The sequence below is a fragment of the Pseudorca crassidens genome, chromosome 2 (assembly GCF_039906515.1).
Source record: "Pseudorca crassidens isolate mPseCra1 chromosome 2, mPseCra1.hap1, whole genome shotgun sequence".
Taxonomy (NCBI): Eukaryota; Metazoa; Chordata; class Mammalia; order Artiodactyla; family Delphinidae; genus Pseudorca; species Pseudorca crassidens.
The window spans coordinates 36769949-36788219 of NC_090297.1; the positions used below are offsets into that span (position 1 = coordinate 36769949).

The 18271-nt window shown below is 38.1% G+C and overlaps 1 protein-coding gene across 5 annotated transcripts in view; it reads right to left on the bottom strand.

Annotated features, from left to right (window-relative positions):
* EIF2B3 (eukaryotic translation initiation factor 2B subunit gamma) overlaps positions 1–18271 on the bottom strand; it is a 169744-nt gene that overhangs the window by 104567 nt on the left and 46906 nt on the right. For all 5 annotated transcript variants that reach the window (XM_067725914.1, XM_067725911.1, XM_067725915.1 and 2 more), the window contains one exon: positions 8711–8870. In XM_067725914.1, coding sequence (XP_067582015.1) covers positions 8711–8870 — 160 coding nt within the window. The remainder of the gene's footprint in view (positions 1–8710; positions 8871–18271) is intronic.

An 18271-nucleotide genomic window follows, 5' to 3' on the forward strand; every position in this document is an offset into this window, starting at 1 on the left:
GAAAGGAGAGTCCATTTAATAAATGGAGGAAGGAAAAAGAGACATCTATAGGGAAAACAAGATTAAACTAGATGCCAAACTCACACCATATACAAGACACAATTCTATTTGGATCAAGGAATTATGTGTCAAGCATAAATCTTTAAAATTCTTATTAGAAAATAGGTTAAGGACTTCCCTGGTGGCACAGTGGTTAAGAATCCACCTGCCAATGCAGGGGACATGGGTTTGAGCCCTGGTCCGGGAAGATTCCACATGCTGCGGAGCAACTAAGCCCATGTGCCACAACTATGGAGGCCTGCGCTCTAGAGCCCGCAAGCCACAGTTACTGAAGCCTGTGCACCTAGAGCCCATGCTCTGCAACAAGAGAAGCCACCGCAATGAGAAGCCCGTGCACCACAACAAAGACCCAATGCAGCCAAAAATAAATAAATAATTAAATAATTAAAAAAAAAAGAAAATATAAGTTAACATTGTTCAGAACTTGCAGTAGGGAGTTCAAGACACAAAAGATGCTTTTAAAATTTTGGTAATGGGCTTCCCTGGTGGTGCAGTGGTTGAGAGTCCGCCTGCTCATGCAGGGGACACAGGTTCGTGCCCCGGTCCAGGAAGATCCCACATGCTGCGGAGCGGCTAAGCCCGTGAGCCATGGCCGCTGAGCCTGCGCGTCCGGAGCCTGTGCTCCGCAACGGGAGAGGCCACAACAGTGAGAGGCCCGCGTACCTCAAAGAAAAAAAAAAAATTTTTGGTATATTTGATTATATTAAAGTTAAGAATTTTTGTTCATAAGACGTTTTAAAGAAAGTGAGAAAAGTTTTCCCATTTTCTTTTGGGAAACTATATTTGCAGTATATCCGACTGACAAACGAGTGGTAAGAATACAAATCAGTAAGAAAAGTGCAACTAACTCATTGAAAACTAGGCAAAATATATAAACAGGCATTTCACAGAAGAGAAAATAAATATGACCAGTGAACAAATATTCAACCTCCAGAGACCAAGGGAATGTACACAAAGATCACAATGAGATAAGATACCATTTTACTTCTGCTCAACTGACGCAAAGAATCTGACAACGCGGAGTGCTGGAGAGTAGATGGAGCAATGAATTCTTTTAAATCTCTGGTAGTTGGGGAAACTGATATAACCACTTTGGAAAAGAGTAAAACTGTTTACCATTATCCCCAAAATTGAACATTCATATATTCTATGACCCAGCAATTCTATTAAGAAACTCTTACATGTGCCCATTAAACATATGTACATAAATGTTCATAACAGCACTGGTGACAACAGCAAAAATTTGGAATCAATCCAAACCCCCATTGCTTGAAAAGTGAATAAATAAACTGTAGTGTATTTATACAGTGCAATTTTGTATAGCACTCAAAATGAAGAAACTGTAGCTGCCTGTAATACAATACTGGAAAAAGTTAAGTCCCAGTAGATTACATCCATCATGCTATCTTTTTAAATAAAATTAGAAGCAACTAAAAAATATATCAGGACTTCCCTGGTGGCACAGTGGTTAAGAATCTGCCTGCCAGTGCAGGGGACACGAGTTCAATCCCTGGTCTGGGAAGGTCCCACATGCCACAGAGCAACTAAGCCTGTGCGCCACAGCTACTGAGCCTGTGCTCTAGAGCCCGTGAGCCACAACTACTGAGCTGGCGTGCCACAAATACTAAAGCCCGCATGCCTAGAGCTCGTGCTCTGCAAGAGAAACCACTGCAATAAGAAGTCCGTGCACCACAATGAAGAGTAGCCCCTGTTCGCCGCAACTAGAGAAAGCCTGCACACAGCAACAAGGACCCAACACAGCCAAAAATAAATAAATAAAATTTTAAAAATACATATATATCAATATATATTTTTAGAATACATAAAGTTGAGATAAAGGAAAGCCAAAAAAAAAAGATAAACAAGATTTAGTAAGGTGTTGATAATTACCTTAGATGGGGACAATAGTGAGTTGGGAGGGTTGGTAAGATCACATTGGTAGACGTTTTAAAGTTTGAGTTGAGTGGTGGGTTTAAAAAAAAAAAAAGATTAGTATTTTCATTTTATTTGGATATATATACCCAGGAGTGGAACTGCTGAATCATATGGTAGTTCTATTTTTAGCTTTCTGAGGAACCTCCATGCTGTTTTCCACAGTGGCTGCACCAGTTTACATTCCCACCAGCAGTGTACAAAGTTTCCCCTTTCTTCACAGCCTTGCCAAAGCTTGTTATTTGTAATGACAGCCATTCTGACAGATGTGAGGTAACATCTCATTGTGGTTTTCATTTGCATTTCTGAAAAGACACATGCACCCCAATGCTCATAGCAGTATTATTTATAACAGCTAAGATATGGAAGCAACCTAAGTGTCCATCAAATGAATAAAGAAGATGTAGTATATATATATATATATATATATATATATATATATATATATATATATATACACACACACACACAATGGAATACTAATCAGCCACAAAAAAGAATGAAAATTTTGCCATTTGTAACAACATGGAGGGACCTGGAAGGTATTATGCTTACTTAGTGAAATAAGTCAGATGAGAAAGACAAACACTGTATGTTACCACTTACATGTGGAATTTAAAACATAAAACAAAAAAGAAAATATAACAAAAAAGAAATAGACTAACAGATATAGACAACAAACTAGTGGTTACCAGTGGGGAGAGGGAAGGTGGAGGGGCAAGATAGGGGTAGGGGATTAAGAAGTACAAAGAACTATGTATAAAATAAGTAAGCTAAAAGGATATATTGTACAGCACATGGAATATAGCCAATATTTTAAAATAACTATAAATGGAGTATAATCTTTAAAACTTGTGGATCACCATGTTGTATACTTGAAACTTAGATAATATTGTAAACCAACTATACATCACTGAAAATAAAACAGGCAAACAAAATAGAGAATTACAGTCTAAGAGAACATGAAACGTATTAGTTCACTTAATTTTTTTTAAAGGTAATTAATCTGAGAAAAAATTTTTAGAACTGAGGACTTGAATTTTCAGATTGAAAGGCCCATTAGCATCCAACACAGGGGATGACATTAAACTATATTAAGGCATATCAATGTGAAATTTAGAAGTTTAGAAACAATAAGATCCTATAAGCTTCTAGAAAGGAAAAAAAATGGTCTCATACAAAAAGAATCAAGAATCACAATGGTGTTGGACTTAAGAGAAAAGCTAAAAGATACTGAAATAATACTTTCAAAATTTTGAGGGGACAGGATTTCCAAGGGAAGTTTATACCCAGCCGCCCCCTGCAAAAAAGTGGATATAAACAAAGAAAGAGGAAAATATGAGGTTCAAGATATGAGAGTGAAGGGTGAACCTAAAATGACAGTTACACAGCAGAGCAACTAGTCCAGAATCTAGGAGAGAGATCTTTAAGAATTTGAAATTGAGGGAAACAGTGTGTTGGAAAGTAATGAGAGGAAACTCACACAACTGGGGTTAAGGCTGAATTAGTAATAAATACATAGAAAATAAAGCAAATGAAAAAATGAGACAATTAATTTTTAGGAAAATAAAAGGAAGAAAGAGAAAAGTAACAATATACTACAGGTTCAGCTGTGAATACCATTTATACATTCAAAATAATGTAAACCTCAGATATTCAGTTAATCAACACTGCAATATAAGTAACTACATTAGGAAGCTGAGGAGACTGGAAGTTTGCATGCGTGTGGTGGGGGCAGAAGGTGTGGTAAAATAGAACTAAATCTTTAACTTTCATAGTAGGAAGTAAATAGATAATTCCTAAAACTAAAAATATCAAGACATAACGAACAAAAGCATGTTATTTGAGAGGTGGGGTTAAATGTGAAAAAAATTAGCTAAAAATGTTGAAAGTGGCTGCCTCTGAGTGAGGTGAAGAGAGACAAGATGGGGGTTGCTATTTATTATACCTTGGAGAATTACATTACTTTAAAAATTATGGACATATAAAACACTGATAGAAATTAAAACTAAATTAAAAAAAAAAAGAAGTAGAAAGCCCAGGCTATGGAGTTAGAAGGCACGGGTTCAAGTTCTGATTCTACCACTTACCACTGATGTGATATTGAACAACTATCCACAAAGTGCTGTTAGGCCATAGATGGATATAAAAGTTGGTAAATAACAAAACTGCCTAGCCCCATTCATTGGATTTTACCTTATGAGCAAACCTTGATTATTTATGTTTCTCATATAGGACTTAGCATAGATTTTATACATAGTATGTCCTAAATTCAATGACTACATCAAAATTTAATGCATTTGTTAGTCAGGGATCTGATTTCATACCAACTACCCAATCTGTACCTAAGTAAATTGCTCTACTCCTTTTTTTCAAATATCATGTCTTTAAAACATATTTCCCTGTAACTAAGACATTAAACTGTTCCCTGTATTTTGTACATGCTCCTATTATTGTACTTGTCACATTGTGACACACAATTTCTAGCATATTTGAACTTATTTCTGTATACTGTTTCCTCAATCACAAGAATTTCAGTTTTGAGTATGCAGGGATTTCAAGTCACTTCTGTTGGATATAATTAGGAAAAAAAAGGGGGGGCAGTGCGAATAGAATTAAGAAGAGAAAAAAGATAAGTAGAAGCCTAAGCAGGAATAGAAGGTTTTTGCTTTTTTTCTTTTTTTTCAGTAGAGCTTTGAGAAAAATCAAGGAAGCTGAAGCAAAAGAAATATAGGCTCAGAACTGCCTGCCAGCATTTGTTAATACAGAGGGAGCTAAGCTGATTGAGAGGTGACAATCAAGTGACAGCTTTCACTTCTGAGATTATTAAGCACTTTGATATATACTAGTTCTAGTCTGAACCAAAGCTGTATATAACTCTGAGAACTAGGAAGGAGTTTTAGAAATATTACAGTGAACTGGATACGTTAAAAAATAATTTCCTAGAACTTTTTCCATTTCATATATCCCAAGAGACACGGTGGAACTATAGAGATAATAGTCAATAATTTGTGTCATAAAATCATAGTAGCATTAAACATTTGCACACAGGAATGTCCAGAAAAAAAAGCCCCTTAGTAAACATGTTAATCTGTAATTAAGCAAAATAAACATACTATGTTCTCACTGAAATTGAGAAAGAAGGAAATCTTGGATTTTCTAACAAGCAAGGGATGGTAAGTGAAAATTAATTATCTTTACACAACTGGTTGGTTGAATCCATATTGCGAAACCTGGATACAAAGGGCCAACTATAGTGTCAAGTAGCAGATCACATGCTTTACAAACATCTCATTTAATTCTCACACAAAAATCCCCAAAGGATTCAGTCTCATTTTACAGCTAAAGAAAATGAAGTTCAGGTCAGTTAGACAATTTGTCCAAGACCACCAGTTTTTGAGTGTTGAAGCCCACCCAGTCTGAACTCCAGAACCTGTGCTTTTAACAGCCATGCTACAGCAGTAGCTGTTTAATTTAAAAATCTTGAAAACATTTCTAAACACGAATTAATAGGCAATGGGAATTCCCTGTCCAGTGTTTAGGACTACATGCTTCCATTGCAGGGGGCACGGGTTCAATCCCTGGTCGGGGAACTAAGATCCCACAAGCTGCGTGGTGTGGCAAAAAAAAAAAAGAAAAGAAAAGAAAAAAAAATTAATAGGCAATGTAGTGTCAGTTTGCTAAACTTATATTGCTGAAACTCAGGCTCTTATAATACCCACTCATGAATCTAACTACAGCTCAGACTCAAATTTTTAGGATTTAAACATCTAGGGCTTGAATTTACTTTCTCTTACCTCAGGGGCAATAAGAGCTACCTTTATAGGCAGGCCCTTCAACCCATTCACTAATATCTACTGACTGGTCACCACCGGCCATAACTGAGCCAGATGCTGGGGATAAAGTGAACAAACTGGACATGACCCCTATTCTCACGGAGCTTATAGTCCAGTAGAGGAGAGAGTAAGAGAGTAGGGCTGCCATATGTAGGCAAACAAGGGACTATAATTTCATATTAGAGGGTCAAGCAAGAACTCTCTCAGCAAATAACTTGAAGGCTAAGCTGGATTTAGAGTGCATGTGTTGTGGGTAAGGGGAGAGCATTTCTGGTAGAGAACATCATGTGTAAAGGGTTGTAGCAGGAAAAAAACAACAGTCCAAAAAATCCAAACATAAGTTTGATCCTACCCTCCTCAGTATCTACAGCTCCTACAAATCTGAGAAGGAAGTGGCAACAGGGAGAACGATGGCTCCTGAAACATCTAGCCCTTAGGCATTCTCCAATAAGCCAGTAAGAACACAATTTGGGAAACTTGGACCTAAGGGATCTAGACTATTGAACCATATCTGAGAACGAGAGAACTGCAGGCTGTTCTGGCACATAAGAGCAGCCAAGAGGCACGCCAAATACACAATGAGAAATTCAGGATTCTTTTAAAAAAGTGCTTATCACTGAAATGCATAGCATTCCATGGTAAGAATTTAAAACTCATTTAGGTGAAACTTAGCTGTCAAACATAACAAAATATAGATATTGAGGAGTTCAAAATTTCAGGTTAAGAATGAAAAATCTATAACACAAGTCTGATTATGACATTTTCTTGTTTAAAATTCCTCAAACAACTCCCCACTGTTTTGGGGATAAAGTTCAAACTCTTTAGTCTAATCCCTGTATTCTCTCCAGTACCATTTCCTGCTTCCCTGCCCTCCATACTCACACTATAACCATACAGCAAGTTACCAGTATACATCATACCTTTTCAAAGAGAATAGAAGAGCCAACATAAAGGGACTTCCACTAACCACGCTGTGACAACTTAAGCATCAAAACATTTTTTTTTTCTCATTGAATGGGTATACCATAATTTATTTATTTATTTATTTAATTGGAGTATAATTGCTTTACAATGGTATGTTAGTTTCTGCTTTATAACAAAGTGAATCAGTTATACATATACATATGTTCCCATATCTCTTCCCTCTTGCGTCTTCCTCCCTCCCACTCTCCCTATCCCACCCCTCCAGGCGGTCACAAAGCACCGAGCTGATCTCCCTGTGCTAAGCATCAAAACATTTAAAAATGAATAGATAGATAATAGTTACAGTTAATTTAAAATAAAATTGTGAAAAGCTACACATTTATAATGATACTTAAGAGATAAAGGCTAATATGTAATGTAATAAAAAGTTATAATACCAAGAAGAGTAACTATAGTAGGGTATTTGATTTTTTTAAATTGTTATAAGTAGAGGAGTGTGAAAAAAAGAACACATTAATATTTGTAAAATATACATACGTTTATAAAGTATGGATACACAGTTGTTTTTATTTGTATAGGTAGAAAAGGCTGAATACAGGGAATTGTGAGTAAGCAAACCAGACCTCACAGAAGTAGAAACTATGTCAAGAACAGAAGGACTAATCCACATGAGAAGCATACATAATAACAAGGTAGAAAGAGGATTCAACAATTGATCTGCACCAGTGATTGCTTTAACACAAAAAGCAACTAGAAAGAAGTTTCAATGCTATAATCCAAAATTACAAGTTAACCAAATGCCCTGAAGAAGAGAGCTGAAAGTACAAACTACATTACTCAAATCCTAGGAATGAACATTCTAGGTGGCTCTATTAATAATAGTCAGATACTAATAAGCCATACATAGCTTCTAATAATTGCAACAGACTGCATCAATATATAATGACAGGACAATGGGTTACATAATTCTGAAAAAAAACCTAAAGAAAAACCTAAAGAACCCATCATTCCAGGGAAAAACTCCAGGGAAAAAACACATCATTCCAGGAAAAACTAAAACCTATATAAAAAGTATGATCTAACAAAGCTTTTTGGTCATAAGTTCAGTTTTGGTTTTTTTTTACTATTTATCTATTTGGTTGCACCAGGTCTTGGTTGCAGCATGTAGAGTCCTCAGTTACTGCTCGCTGGCTCCTTAGTTGTGGCACGTGGGCTCTTTAGTTGTGGCATGCGAACTCTTAGTTGTGGCATGCATGTGGGAATCTAGTTCCCTGACCAGAGATCGAACCCGGGCCCCCTGCATTGGGAGCGCAGAGTCTTAACCACTGTGCCACCAGGGAAGTCCCATAAGTTCAGTTATTAAAAGTAGCCCAGTCATAGAATCAGTGACTCAGGTTTGAAATAATCTGGGAAAAGCAATCATGAACTATGCCTTAACTAAAAATCAATAACAAGTCAATAACGCAAATTCTATAACCCTGGCTGGACTAGAGTATTATTCCTTTTCTTTTTGGTCTGGTAAGATTACTATAACTCTGAAGATTAAAAAAAAAATAACCCACTACTAGAATCAAACATACTAAATTTTTAATAATAATTTTAATTGCTTAAAGATATCTAATTTAATTTGTAATCAAATTTTAATTATTTTTAAACATTGATTTTAAATTAGATTTTTTGGTTTCTTAGTATATGTATTCAATTATTTGAGTTTTAAACACAATGCAAACAGTTCTGAGTGCTCCTCTCTGCAGACAAAAGCCTCTTGGATGGTACAGAATCTAATCAATAGTTATAAGCCTCTTCAAATGAGGGACTGTGTCTTATTTGACTTTATGTCATCAACCTCTAGCATAGTAGAGTCAGTTCTCAATAAATGTTTCTTAAGTGAAAGCATGAATGATAATAATAATTATAAGAACCCAACAAACAAATAAATCAAACTCTAGTCTCCTTACCTGCTTTTTTTTTCCCCTTTTGACCTGGAACTGGTTCTAAGCCATCTTGACCTTTTCTCATTAACATAGCAAGCGATGCATCATGAGCTCTGAACAGGTCCACTACCTCATGTAAGGCAACATCTGTTATCAGATCACAGCTCAGGACCAGTACATCTGTCTGTCAAATGGAGAAGGGGAAAAGTCAATATCACAAAGGACAATGGCTCACACAAATCATCACAGGATAAACTTATAACGTCTTCAAAGAACACAAACTGCACACTTGCCCTCAAACCTTTTTTATAGCAGTAGCACAGGTAAAATAAATGGGGTCGTTCTAATTGAGCTGTGTTGGGGGAGGGTCTGGAATTCCTACCTCCCCTTTGTGTACGCCTTACTGCTGCTGTCCCTGAGGCACCTCTGGAATCCTGGGCTCTAAGGAACAGAGTATGAAAACTACCACATTGTCTATTTCTGTGACGATGGAGTTAACGATCTTAAATTTATACATCCCTTTACAGTTCAAAAAGCACTTTGGCAAAGTTTGATGATTCAATATGGTTATGAAATACTTTATTTTAAAGCAGTCACTTTGATTGGAAGATTAGGATTGATACATACACATTATTGATACTATGTATAAAATAGATAACTAATGAGAACATACTGTATAGCACAGGGAACTCTACTTAATGCAATGTGGTGACCTGAATGGGAAGGAAATCCAAAAAGGAGGGGATATATGTATATGTATAGCTGATTCATTTTACTGTACAGTAGAAACTAACACAACATAGTAATGCAACTATAATACCATAAAAATTAATTTAAAAAAACTTAAAGTCACTTTTCTACAATACTAGGAAATAACTAACACATGAATATATTATAATGTGCCCTTCTTTGGAAAATCAGTCTAGCTAATAAACAATTATAATACAACCTCAGGTATGTATAAAAGCACTCATTTAATCCTCATAACAGTACAGGTTCTGCTATTTTAAAAAGTCTGAAAAACACTGGAGTAAATTATTCCAGATTTAAGAATAAAGTAAATATCTACATGGAAATTTCTGTAAGTGGCTCCAACTTTTCTAAGATTTTAATTTAAAATCAAGATTCCTGCTTTGGGGGAAAATATAGATAATCTCAACTTACATTCTAGGAAAGCAAAGAATCATACTTGCTCAGGAAGTGACTCAACCATCAGAATGCCTTATCTTACTGCCTGCAATTTCTTATTCCGAATACAGAATCTGTACCAGAACTGTCATTTCCTTTTCTACATCTAACTCATTGTCTGTAGCTTAAACAATTCCTTTTGAAGGCCTCTTAAGTTTAAGAAGTTCAAATTTGGATTTTTTTCTACTCTTCTACTTAAGGCTCTCTTAATTCTTTCTGGATCTTAACTGAGCTAAAAAAAAAAAAAAAGTTCCTATAAACATCATCTTCTTAGGAAAAAAAAATTCCTTAAGTCTGCAGCTCACCATCCAGGAACTGTCAAACATTAACAGATCAGCCCACATACATGCAAGCTAAGGAAGAAATATCTTGCAGAATCCTACTTCTTGTTAACAATGCTTAGAAAGGAGGAAGTATGGACCATTTACTAAAGACATGTCACTTACAGCAGTACAGAAGTTGCCTCATTTCTTTATAATGAAAATGACAGTTTGTTGAAGAAAAAAAATCCTTTCTATTTTTCTAAGTTTCTTTAATAAGATGACTGATTTCTGCAAGCTGACTGTTCCACAATAAATTTAATTATTAAGTGTACTCCACAGTGAAGAAAACAACCCCAATGCAGATGCCTCTCAAGTGGTGACAATGTTGTCTTGGAAAATAAATGCTGTTGTCATTCAATATCTGCAAAAAATAAATCTGTCAGCATAGTGAAGGTCAAACAAGTCCTGCATAATTGTGAACAGTCTGCAGCCTCATTCACCTCTTTGCTTTTAGATGACTTTTTGCTAAGCTGAATGCAAAATCCCCAAGGAGCACAAGGAACAGAGCCCTCCCCCGTGTCTGGTTGCCATCTGTTCTCAGCGTGAAAAGAAAGGCTTCAGTCTGAAAGGGCAGGGCCTGGGATACAGATGGAGGTGCTATTCCATCAGGCCCTCTTCCTGCCTCTGCTCCCAGAGAATGCACCACTCTCACTGAGACCAAACACATTCCCGTCTTCTCTGCAACTCCACTTCCAAAGGAAAGTCTCTGCTGACAAACTGTACTTCATTTCCAAAGCCAGAAATCCTGGAAGACGAAACTGAAGTCTAAAAGGAAAATGAAATCATCCTTACATCTTCATAATGCTATCTATTTTTCTTTACATTTTAATAAAAGTTGTAACAGGAAGAAAATTAAATGACTATTTTTAAATTTTTATTCTAAAAATGAAAAGCCCATTCTAGAAATGCAAATGTTCTTCTACTAAAGTGGAAAAACTGTTAAGAGCCAGAAGTATTTCTGATCATGTGTGACCACAAACCATGAAAAAAAATAGACTGTCTGGACTGTGAAGCAACTGTATATCTTAACTTGAAAGTTCCTGGGACACACCAACCCTCAGCTGCCTTGTGTTTTGGGCGACCAGTTCTTTTCTAACACCACAGTATGCCTCATCTTCTGCAGAGACCAACTGGCATCTCCAAAGACCTCCCTATTCACTATTCTAACAGTCCTCAGTGAGCTTTATCCCAAGCCTGCTCCTCTAGAGGAACCAGGGCAATGTCAAGGGCAAAAAGCACAGCTCTAAAGGACAGCAAATGTGTGCATTTTCCACCAAGTGGAAACATACAAGGTCTTCAAGGGAAAGTAGAAGATAGCACTTTAGTATTCAAGATACCCAGGAATTCAAAATTCAAACTGCTGCCAATTAGTCTTGGCTAAAGCAGACAAATAAAGTTTAGAAAACCCAATTACCAAGCCATGGCAAAGCCCAGAAATCTGTCATTATAAGAACATTTTCAATCAAGCCAAAACCATTGAGTAAAACTAGAAGAAAAAAACAAAACCGGATGTATGTGTGTGTGGTGGTAATGCTGGGGTAGGAGGTAGGGAGAGCTATGGGGACTAGCCTCTTTTCTTTTCCTGGAAGCTGTTCCATGACAGATTGTTATAAATAACACAATCTGGCAAACAATTTCCTACAGAGAGGAGAAAGAAAAACACACTTACTCTCCTGGAAAAAAACTGTCAGGGCAGTTTTTTACCATGCTTTTACCCACGCAGCACTTCCACAAACAATGGCTATGATCCAAATCACCACCCTACACTCCACCCCTGCCCATACGGAACTAATGAATTCAGCTACTTGGTGTGACTGTGAATGGTCACAATTTACATTACCTATGTGGTCCAATCCCAATCCAATCCCCAAGAGTAGTTTGGTGCTTTAATAATTACTGATGGCTAACTACAACGGAGACCTCACTATGCTCAATTCTGGTTGAAATACTTAGAAAAGATTCCCAGTCTGCAGTCCCCAAAGTGTTCAGCGAAGAGCCAACTGCCACTTTGTTTTTACTAAGGTTTGACCAGCAGGTGCAGGAAGGAATTACCAACTTATGTAAATAAGAAATGTGATAATCCTTAGGCTTAGAACGAAATATCCTTCCTCTGCTCCTTAGCTTATAGTGTCACCACTATCTAGGATCTGAAGACAGAAAGCTGGCCATAGCCTAGGGCTGAACTCTTCTCTTTCCTACCCAGTACCCCTTCCTCACATCTCACTGATCCCAAGTCCTCCTCTTTTATTTCCACTGCACTGTCTTAGTTCAGGCCTCAAAATATTTTTCCAGTCTTTTTTTTTTTAACTTAAAAAAATTATTTATTTTTGGCTGTTTTGGGTCTTCGTTGCTGCGTGCGGGCCTTCTCTGGTTGCGGCAAGCGGGGGCTACTCTTTGTTGAGGTGCGCAGGCTTCTCATTGTGGTGGCTTCTCTTGTTGCAGAGCATGGGCTCTAGGCACGCGGGCTTCAGCAGTTGTGGCTTGCGGGCTCTAGAGCGCAGGCTCTGTAGCTGTGGTGCACGGGCTTAGTTGCTCCGCAGCATGCGGGATCTTCCCGGACCAGGGCTCGAACCCGTGTCCCCTGCATTGACAGGTGGATTCTTAACCACTGCGCCACCAGGGAAGACCTTTTCCAGTCTCTTAACTGGTCTCTCTCACAGCAGTTTTCCCATATTCTAATCCATACTCCAATTTCCACTGCTTATTTAATTTTTCTGCTTAAAGACACCCTAAAATAGTGTTCTCCAAACCAAAAAATAAAAATAAAAAAAAGATAAACACTTATCCACTTATTCCCACTTAAAATATTTATTTAAAAACACACAAATCGGGACTTCCCTGGTGGCACAGTGGATAAGAATCCGTCTGCCAATGCAGGGACACGGGTTCGAGCCCTGGTCCGGGAAGATTCCACATGCCATGGAGCAACTAAGCCCGTGCGCCACAACTACTGAGCCCGTGTGCTGCAACTACTGAAGCCCACACGCCTATAACCTGTGCTCCACAACAAGAGAAGCCACCACAATGAGAAGCCCACGCACCGCAACAAAGAGTAGCCCCCACTCACCGCAACTAGAGAAAGCCCGCACGCAGCAATGATGACCCAATGCAGCCAAAAATAAAAAAAACCCCAAAACACACAAATCACTATAAATGATATAATATGCTCTTTCTATAACATATATAAAAATAGATTTAAAAGAAGAGATAAAATTAAAAAGAACTAGATACTCTAATTTATTTATTTATTTATAGATGTTCTAATATCTACCTCTGGAACTCCATCCTGCACACCCTCTGGCTTTGAGAACACTCCATTTTGGAGATCATTACTCCACAGGATTGAGTTCAAATTGCTTAGCATGACATTAAGCGTCTTCAAAATATGACTCCACCTACCTAATTCAGCCTTCTTTCTCACAATCCTCCCTCCACATAGTTAATGTTAATTTGCTAGAGTAAACTGCCAAGAATGCATTCCCTAGTCTCTCTTTCCACCCCACCACACATTCATCAATCAAGATTCTGGTCTTGTCACAATGATCAGAAAGGGAAGAGCCAATATATTATCTCATCTAGAGATGAAGTCTTTTCTGATCCATTACTGACCTCAAATCACTAAACTGGATTACAATTTTTTTCCCATCTAGACTTCGAGCTTCATAAGGAGCTCTTTTACCTTTGTATCCCCAGAGTTCAACCTGCTACGGGCAAACAAAAGCATCAGTAAATGTTGGCACACTTCCTGTCACCTCCTTGTCCTTGTTTAAAGTTGACTCAAAGATTGAAGACCTAAATGTAAGACCGGACACTATAAACCTCTTAGAGGAAAACATAGGAAAAACACTCTGTGACATAAACCACAGCAAGATCTTTTTGACCCACCTCCTAGAGTAATCAAAATAAAAACAAAAATAAACAAATGGGACTAATTAAACTTAAAAGCTTTTGCACAGCAAAAGAAGCCATAAACAAGATGAAAAGACAACCCTCAGAATGGGAGAATATATTTGCAAAACGAAGCTACAGACAAAGGATTAATCTCCAAAATATACAAACAGCTCATGGAGCTCAATGTCAAAAAAACAAACAAACGGGCTTCCCTGGTGGCGCAGTGGTTGAGAATCTGCCTGCCAATGCAGGGGACACGGGTTCGAGCCCTGGTCTGGGAGGATCCCACATGCTGCGGAGCAACTGGGCCCGTGAGCCACAGCTACTGAGCCTGTGCGTCTGGAGCCTGTGCTCCGCAACAAGAGAGGCCGCGATGGTGAGAGGCCCGTGCACCGCGATGAAGAGTGGCCCCTGCTTGCCACAAATAGAGAAAGCCCTCGGACAGAAACTAAGACCCAACACAGCAAAGGTAAATAAATAAATTAATAAACTCCTACCCCCAATATCTTCTTAAAAAAAAAACAAAAAAAACAACCCAATTAAAAAATGGGCAGAAGACCTAAATAGACATTTCACCAAAGAAGACATACAGATGGCCAAGAGGCACGTGAAAAGGGGCTCAACATCAATAATTATTAGAGAAATGCAAATCAAAACTACAATGAGGTATCACCTCACGCTGGTCAGAATGGCCATCATCGGAAAATCTACAAACGACAAATGCTGGAGAGGGTGTGGAGAAAAGGGAACCCTCTTGCACTGTTGGTGGGAATGTAAATTGATACCACCACTGTGGAGAACAGTATGGAAGTTCCTAAAAAACTAAAAAGAGAACTACCATACGACCCAGCAATCCCACTACTGGGCATATACCCTGAGAAAACCATAATTCAAAAAGAGTCATGTACCACAATGTTCACTGCAGCTCTATTTACAACAGCCAGGACATGGAAACAACCTAAATGTCCAATGACAGATGAATGGATAAAGAAGATGTGGTACATATATACAATGGAATATTACTCAGCCATAAAAAGGAACAAAATTGGGTCATTTGTAGAGACATGGATGGACCTAGAGTCTGTCATACAGAGGGAAGTAAGCCAGTAAGAGAAAAACAAATATCATATATTAACGTATATATGTGGAATCTAGAAAAATGGTACAGATGAACCTATTTGCAGGGCAGGAATAGAGACACAGATGTAGAGAACGGACATGTGGACATAGCGGGGGAAGGGGAGGGTGTGATGAATTGGGAGATCAGGACTGACATATATACAATACCATGTGTAAAATAGATAGCTAGGTGGAACATGCTATAAAGCACAGGAAGCTCAGCTTGGTGATCTGTGACAACCTAGATAGGTGGGACGGAGCGGGGGTGGGGTGGGAGGGAGGTCCAAGAGGAAGGGGATATAGGTATACATATAGCTGATTCACTTCATTGTACAGCAGAAACTAACACAACATTGTAAAGTAATTATACTTCAATTAAAAAAAATCAACAAGAAATCAGTATCTAAATCATACAAGGAACTCTGGCAAATTCAAGTTTTGCTTTTAGAATTTTCCAGAATTTTTTTCTGAATATAGTTGATCCATGGTTGGTTGAATCTGTGGATGTAGAATCCACAGATATGGAGGGCCACAAGTGGATGTTGTAACTTGCATGAACGTTGAAAACATGCTAAATGAAAAGAAGCCAGACGTGAAAGTCCACATACTGGATGATTCCATCATATGAAATGTCCAGAACAGGTAAATCTACAGAGACAGAAAGTAGATTAGTGGTTGTTTAAGGTGAACAGGGAGTGCGGGGTGGGGGTGGGGGTGGGGGGGAGAGTAATAGTGAAATGGTTGGGGCTTCTTTTTGAGGTGTTGAAAATGTTCTAAAATTGAGTATGATGATGGTTACACATATTTGTGAATATACTAAAAACCAGTGTGTTGTACATTCAAATGGGTGAATTGTATGATATGTGAATTATATTTCAACAAATATACATTTTTGTTTAAACAAGCAAAAAAAAAATCCTTTTTTTTTTTTTTTAAACTTTTGGCTGCGTTGCGTCTTCGTTGCTGCGAGTGGGCTTTCTCTAGTTGTGGTGAACGGGGGCTACTCTTCGTTGTGGTGCGCGGGCTTATCATTGCAGTGGCTTCTCTTGTTTCGGAGCATGGGCTCTAGGTGTGCAGGCTTCAGTAGTTGTGGCTCGCGGACTCTAGAGCGCAGGCTCAGTAGTTGTGGTGCATGGGCTTAGTTGCTCCACAGCATGTGGCATCTTCCCGGACCAGGGATCAAACCTGTATCCCCTGCATTGGCAAGTGGATTCTTAACCACTGCACCACCAGGGAAGTCCAAAAAAATCCAATTTTAGATGTTTAGAAACATCAGACTTTCTGACAGAGCTGAGTACCCTTTGTAGATATTGTGAATGTTCGGAGTTAGGACAGGGATCACAGAGGTAATTTGGCAGCTTCCTAAAGCAATGAGGCAGGGAACAAACCTGCTGCCTCCAAAGAAGAAAAGACAGAGATATTTGAAAGGAAAGAAATCAGATGCTGCTGTCCTGGACAGCATGGCTAGAGGGTGATATGCTACATTTATAATTTTAAAATGTAGGTTCAATACTTATAGTCATAACATTTTTAGTTGATTCACCTTCCTACGTTGTTTTCCTCTTCAGTATAGAACAAATAGAAGAATTCTACTCATCTTTCCTGTGTGAAACTAAAAACTAACTGAGAATGTGTTAATTTCTGTTAAATGAGTTCTACATAAAAATGCTGGTCACTTCCCTTCCAGGATTTAGATATCTGTAATTTAATTTTAATCTCCAAATGCACTGACATTAATAGAGAAATAACAAAAGCTTTTTGTTCTCTCAAATCAAACCTTCGCTTTGAAATAACTTATTATTCTGAATTTATATTAAATAATTTCATTCTTTTTCTTCATGTCAGACACAAATACTCCACAAGATAAATGCATCATTGCCTCATTTCAGACCACAGAGTATGCTCTTACATATTTTCTGCCTGTAACTTGAATATTAATTTTTATTTATTTATTTATTTTTAGCTGTGTTGGGTCTTCGTTTCTGTGCGAGGGCTTTCTCTAGTTGCGGCAGGCGGGGGCCACTCTTCATTGTGGTGTGCGGGCCTCTCACTATCACGGCCTCTCTTGTTGCGGGGCACAGGCTCCAGACGTGCAGGCTCAGTAGTTGTGGCTCACGGGCCTAGTTGCTCCGTGGCATGTGGGATCTTCCCAGACCAGGGTTCGAACCTGTGTCCCCTGTACTGGCAGGCAGATTCTCAACCACTGTGCCACCAGGGAAGCCCTTGAATATTAATTTTATCCTGAAGTATATGACATAGAAATAGTGTGTAGTTTACTTAGAAACCAGAAAGCTCGGAAGAAGATCAGCAGAGGGCTATGAAAGAGGGGAGTTTATAACAATATGAGAAACAGACAATTAACTAGTTAAAAAAAAAAGAAACTAAAATCAAGGTTTTATCACCCCCCAAAAGTAACTTCTAAGATTAGATACGTTTATTTTTCCTATTAATTCCACATGTGACTTTGATAAGTCATTCCCTCTTTGGGCCTCAGTTTCCTCATCTATAAGATGAGAGGGCTGTACCAACTCTGAAGCCCTTCATGGCATAAAACTGTATGATTACAAGGGTCAAGCTATTCTTAATTCTTTATCTACAGCTAGGCTCTGGGTTCAGTGGCATTAATGATGGTGGTGACCCTAAAGTCCTGAGTTTCTAATCCACTTTGGGAATCATGAGGAAAGATTAAATCATGTTAAGTATAATTTTTTCTAAATATTTTATTTATTTGGTTGTGCCCTGTCAGTTGCGGCAGACGGGCTCCTTAGTTGTGGCATGCATGTGGGATCTAGCTCCCTGACCAGGGATTGAACCCAGGCCCCCTGCATTGGGAGCATGGAGTCTTAACCACTGCGCCACCAGGGAAGTCCCTAAGTATAATTTTGAGGCTCAGCACATTTAATTAAACTTGAATTCTTTCTGCACGACATGGGGAATATAGTAAATATTTTATAATAACTATAAATAGAGTATAACCTTTAAAAATTGTGAATCACTGTATTGCACACCTGTAACATATACTATTTATATCAGCTATATTTCAATTAAAAAATAAATTAAAATA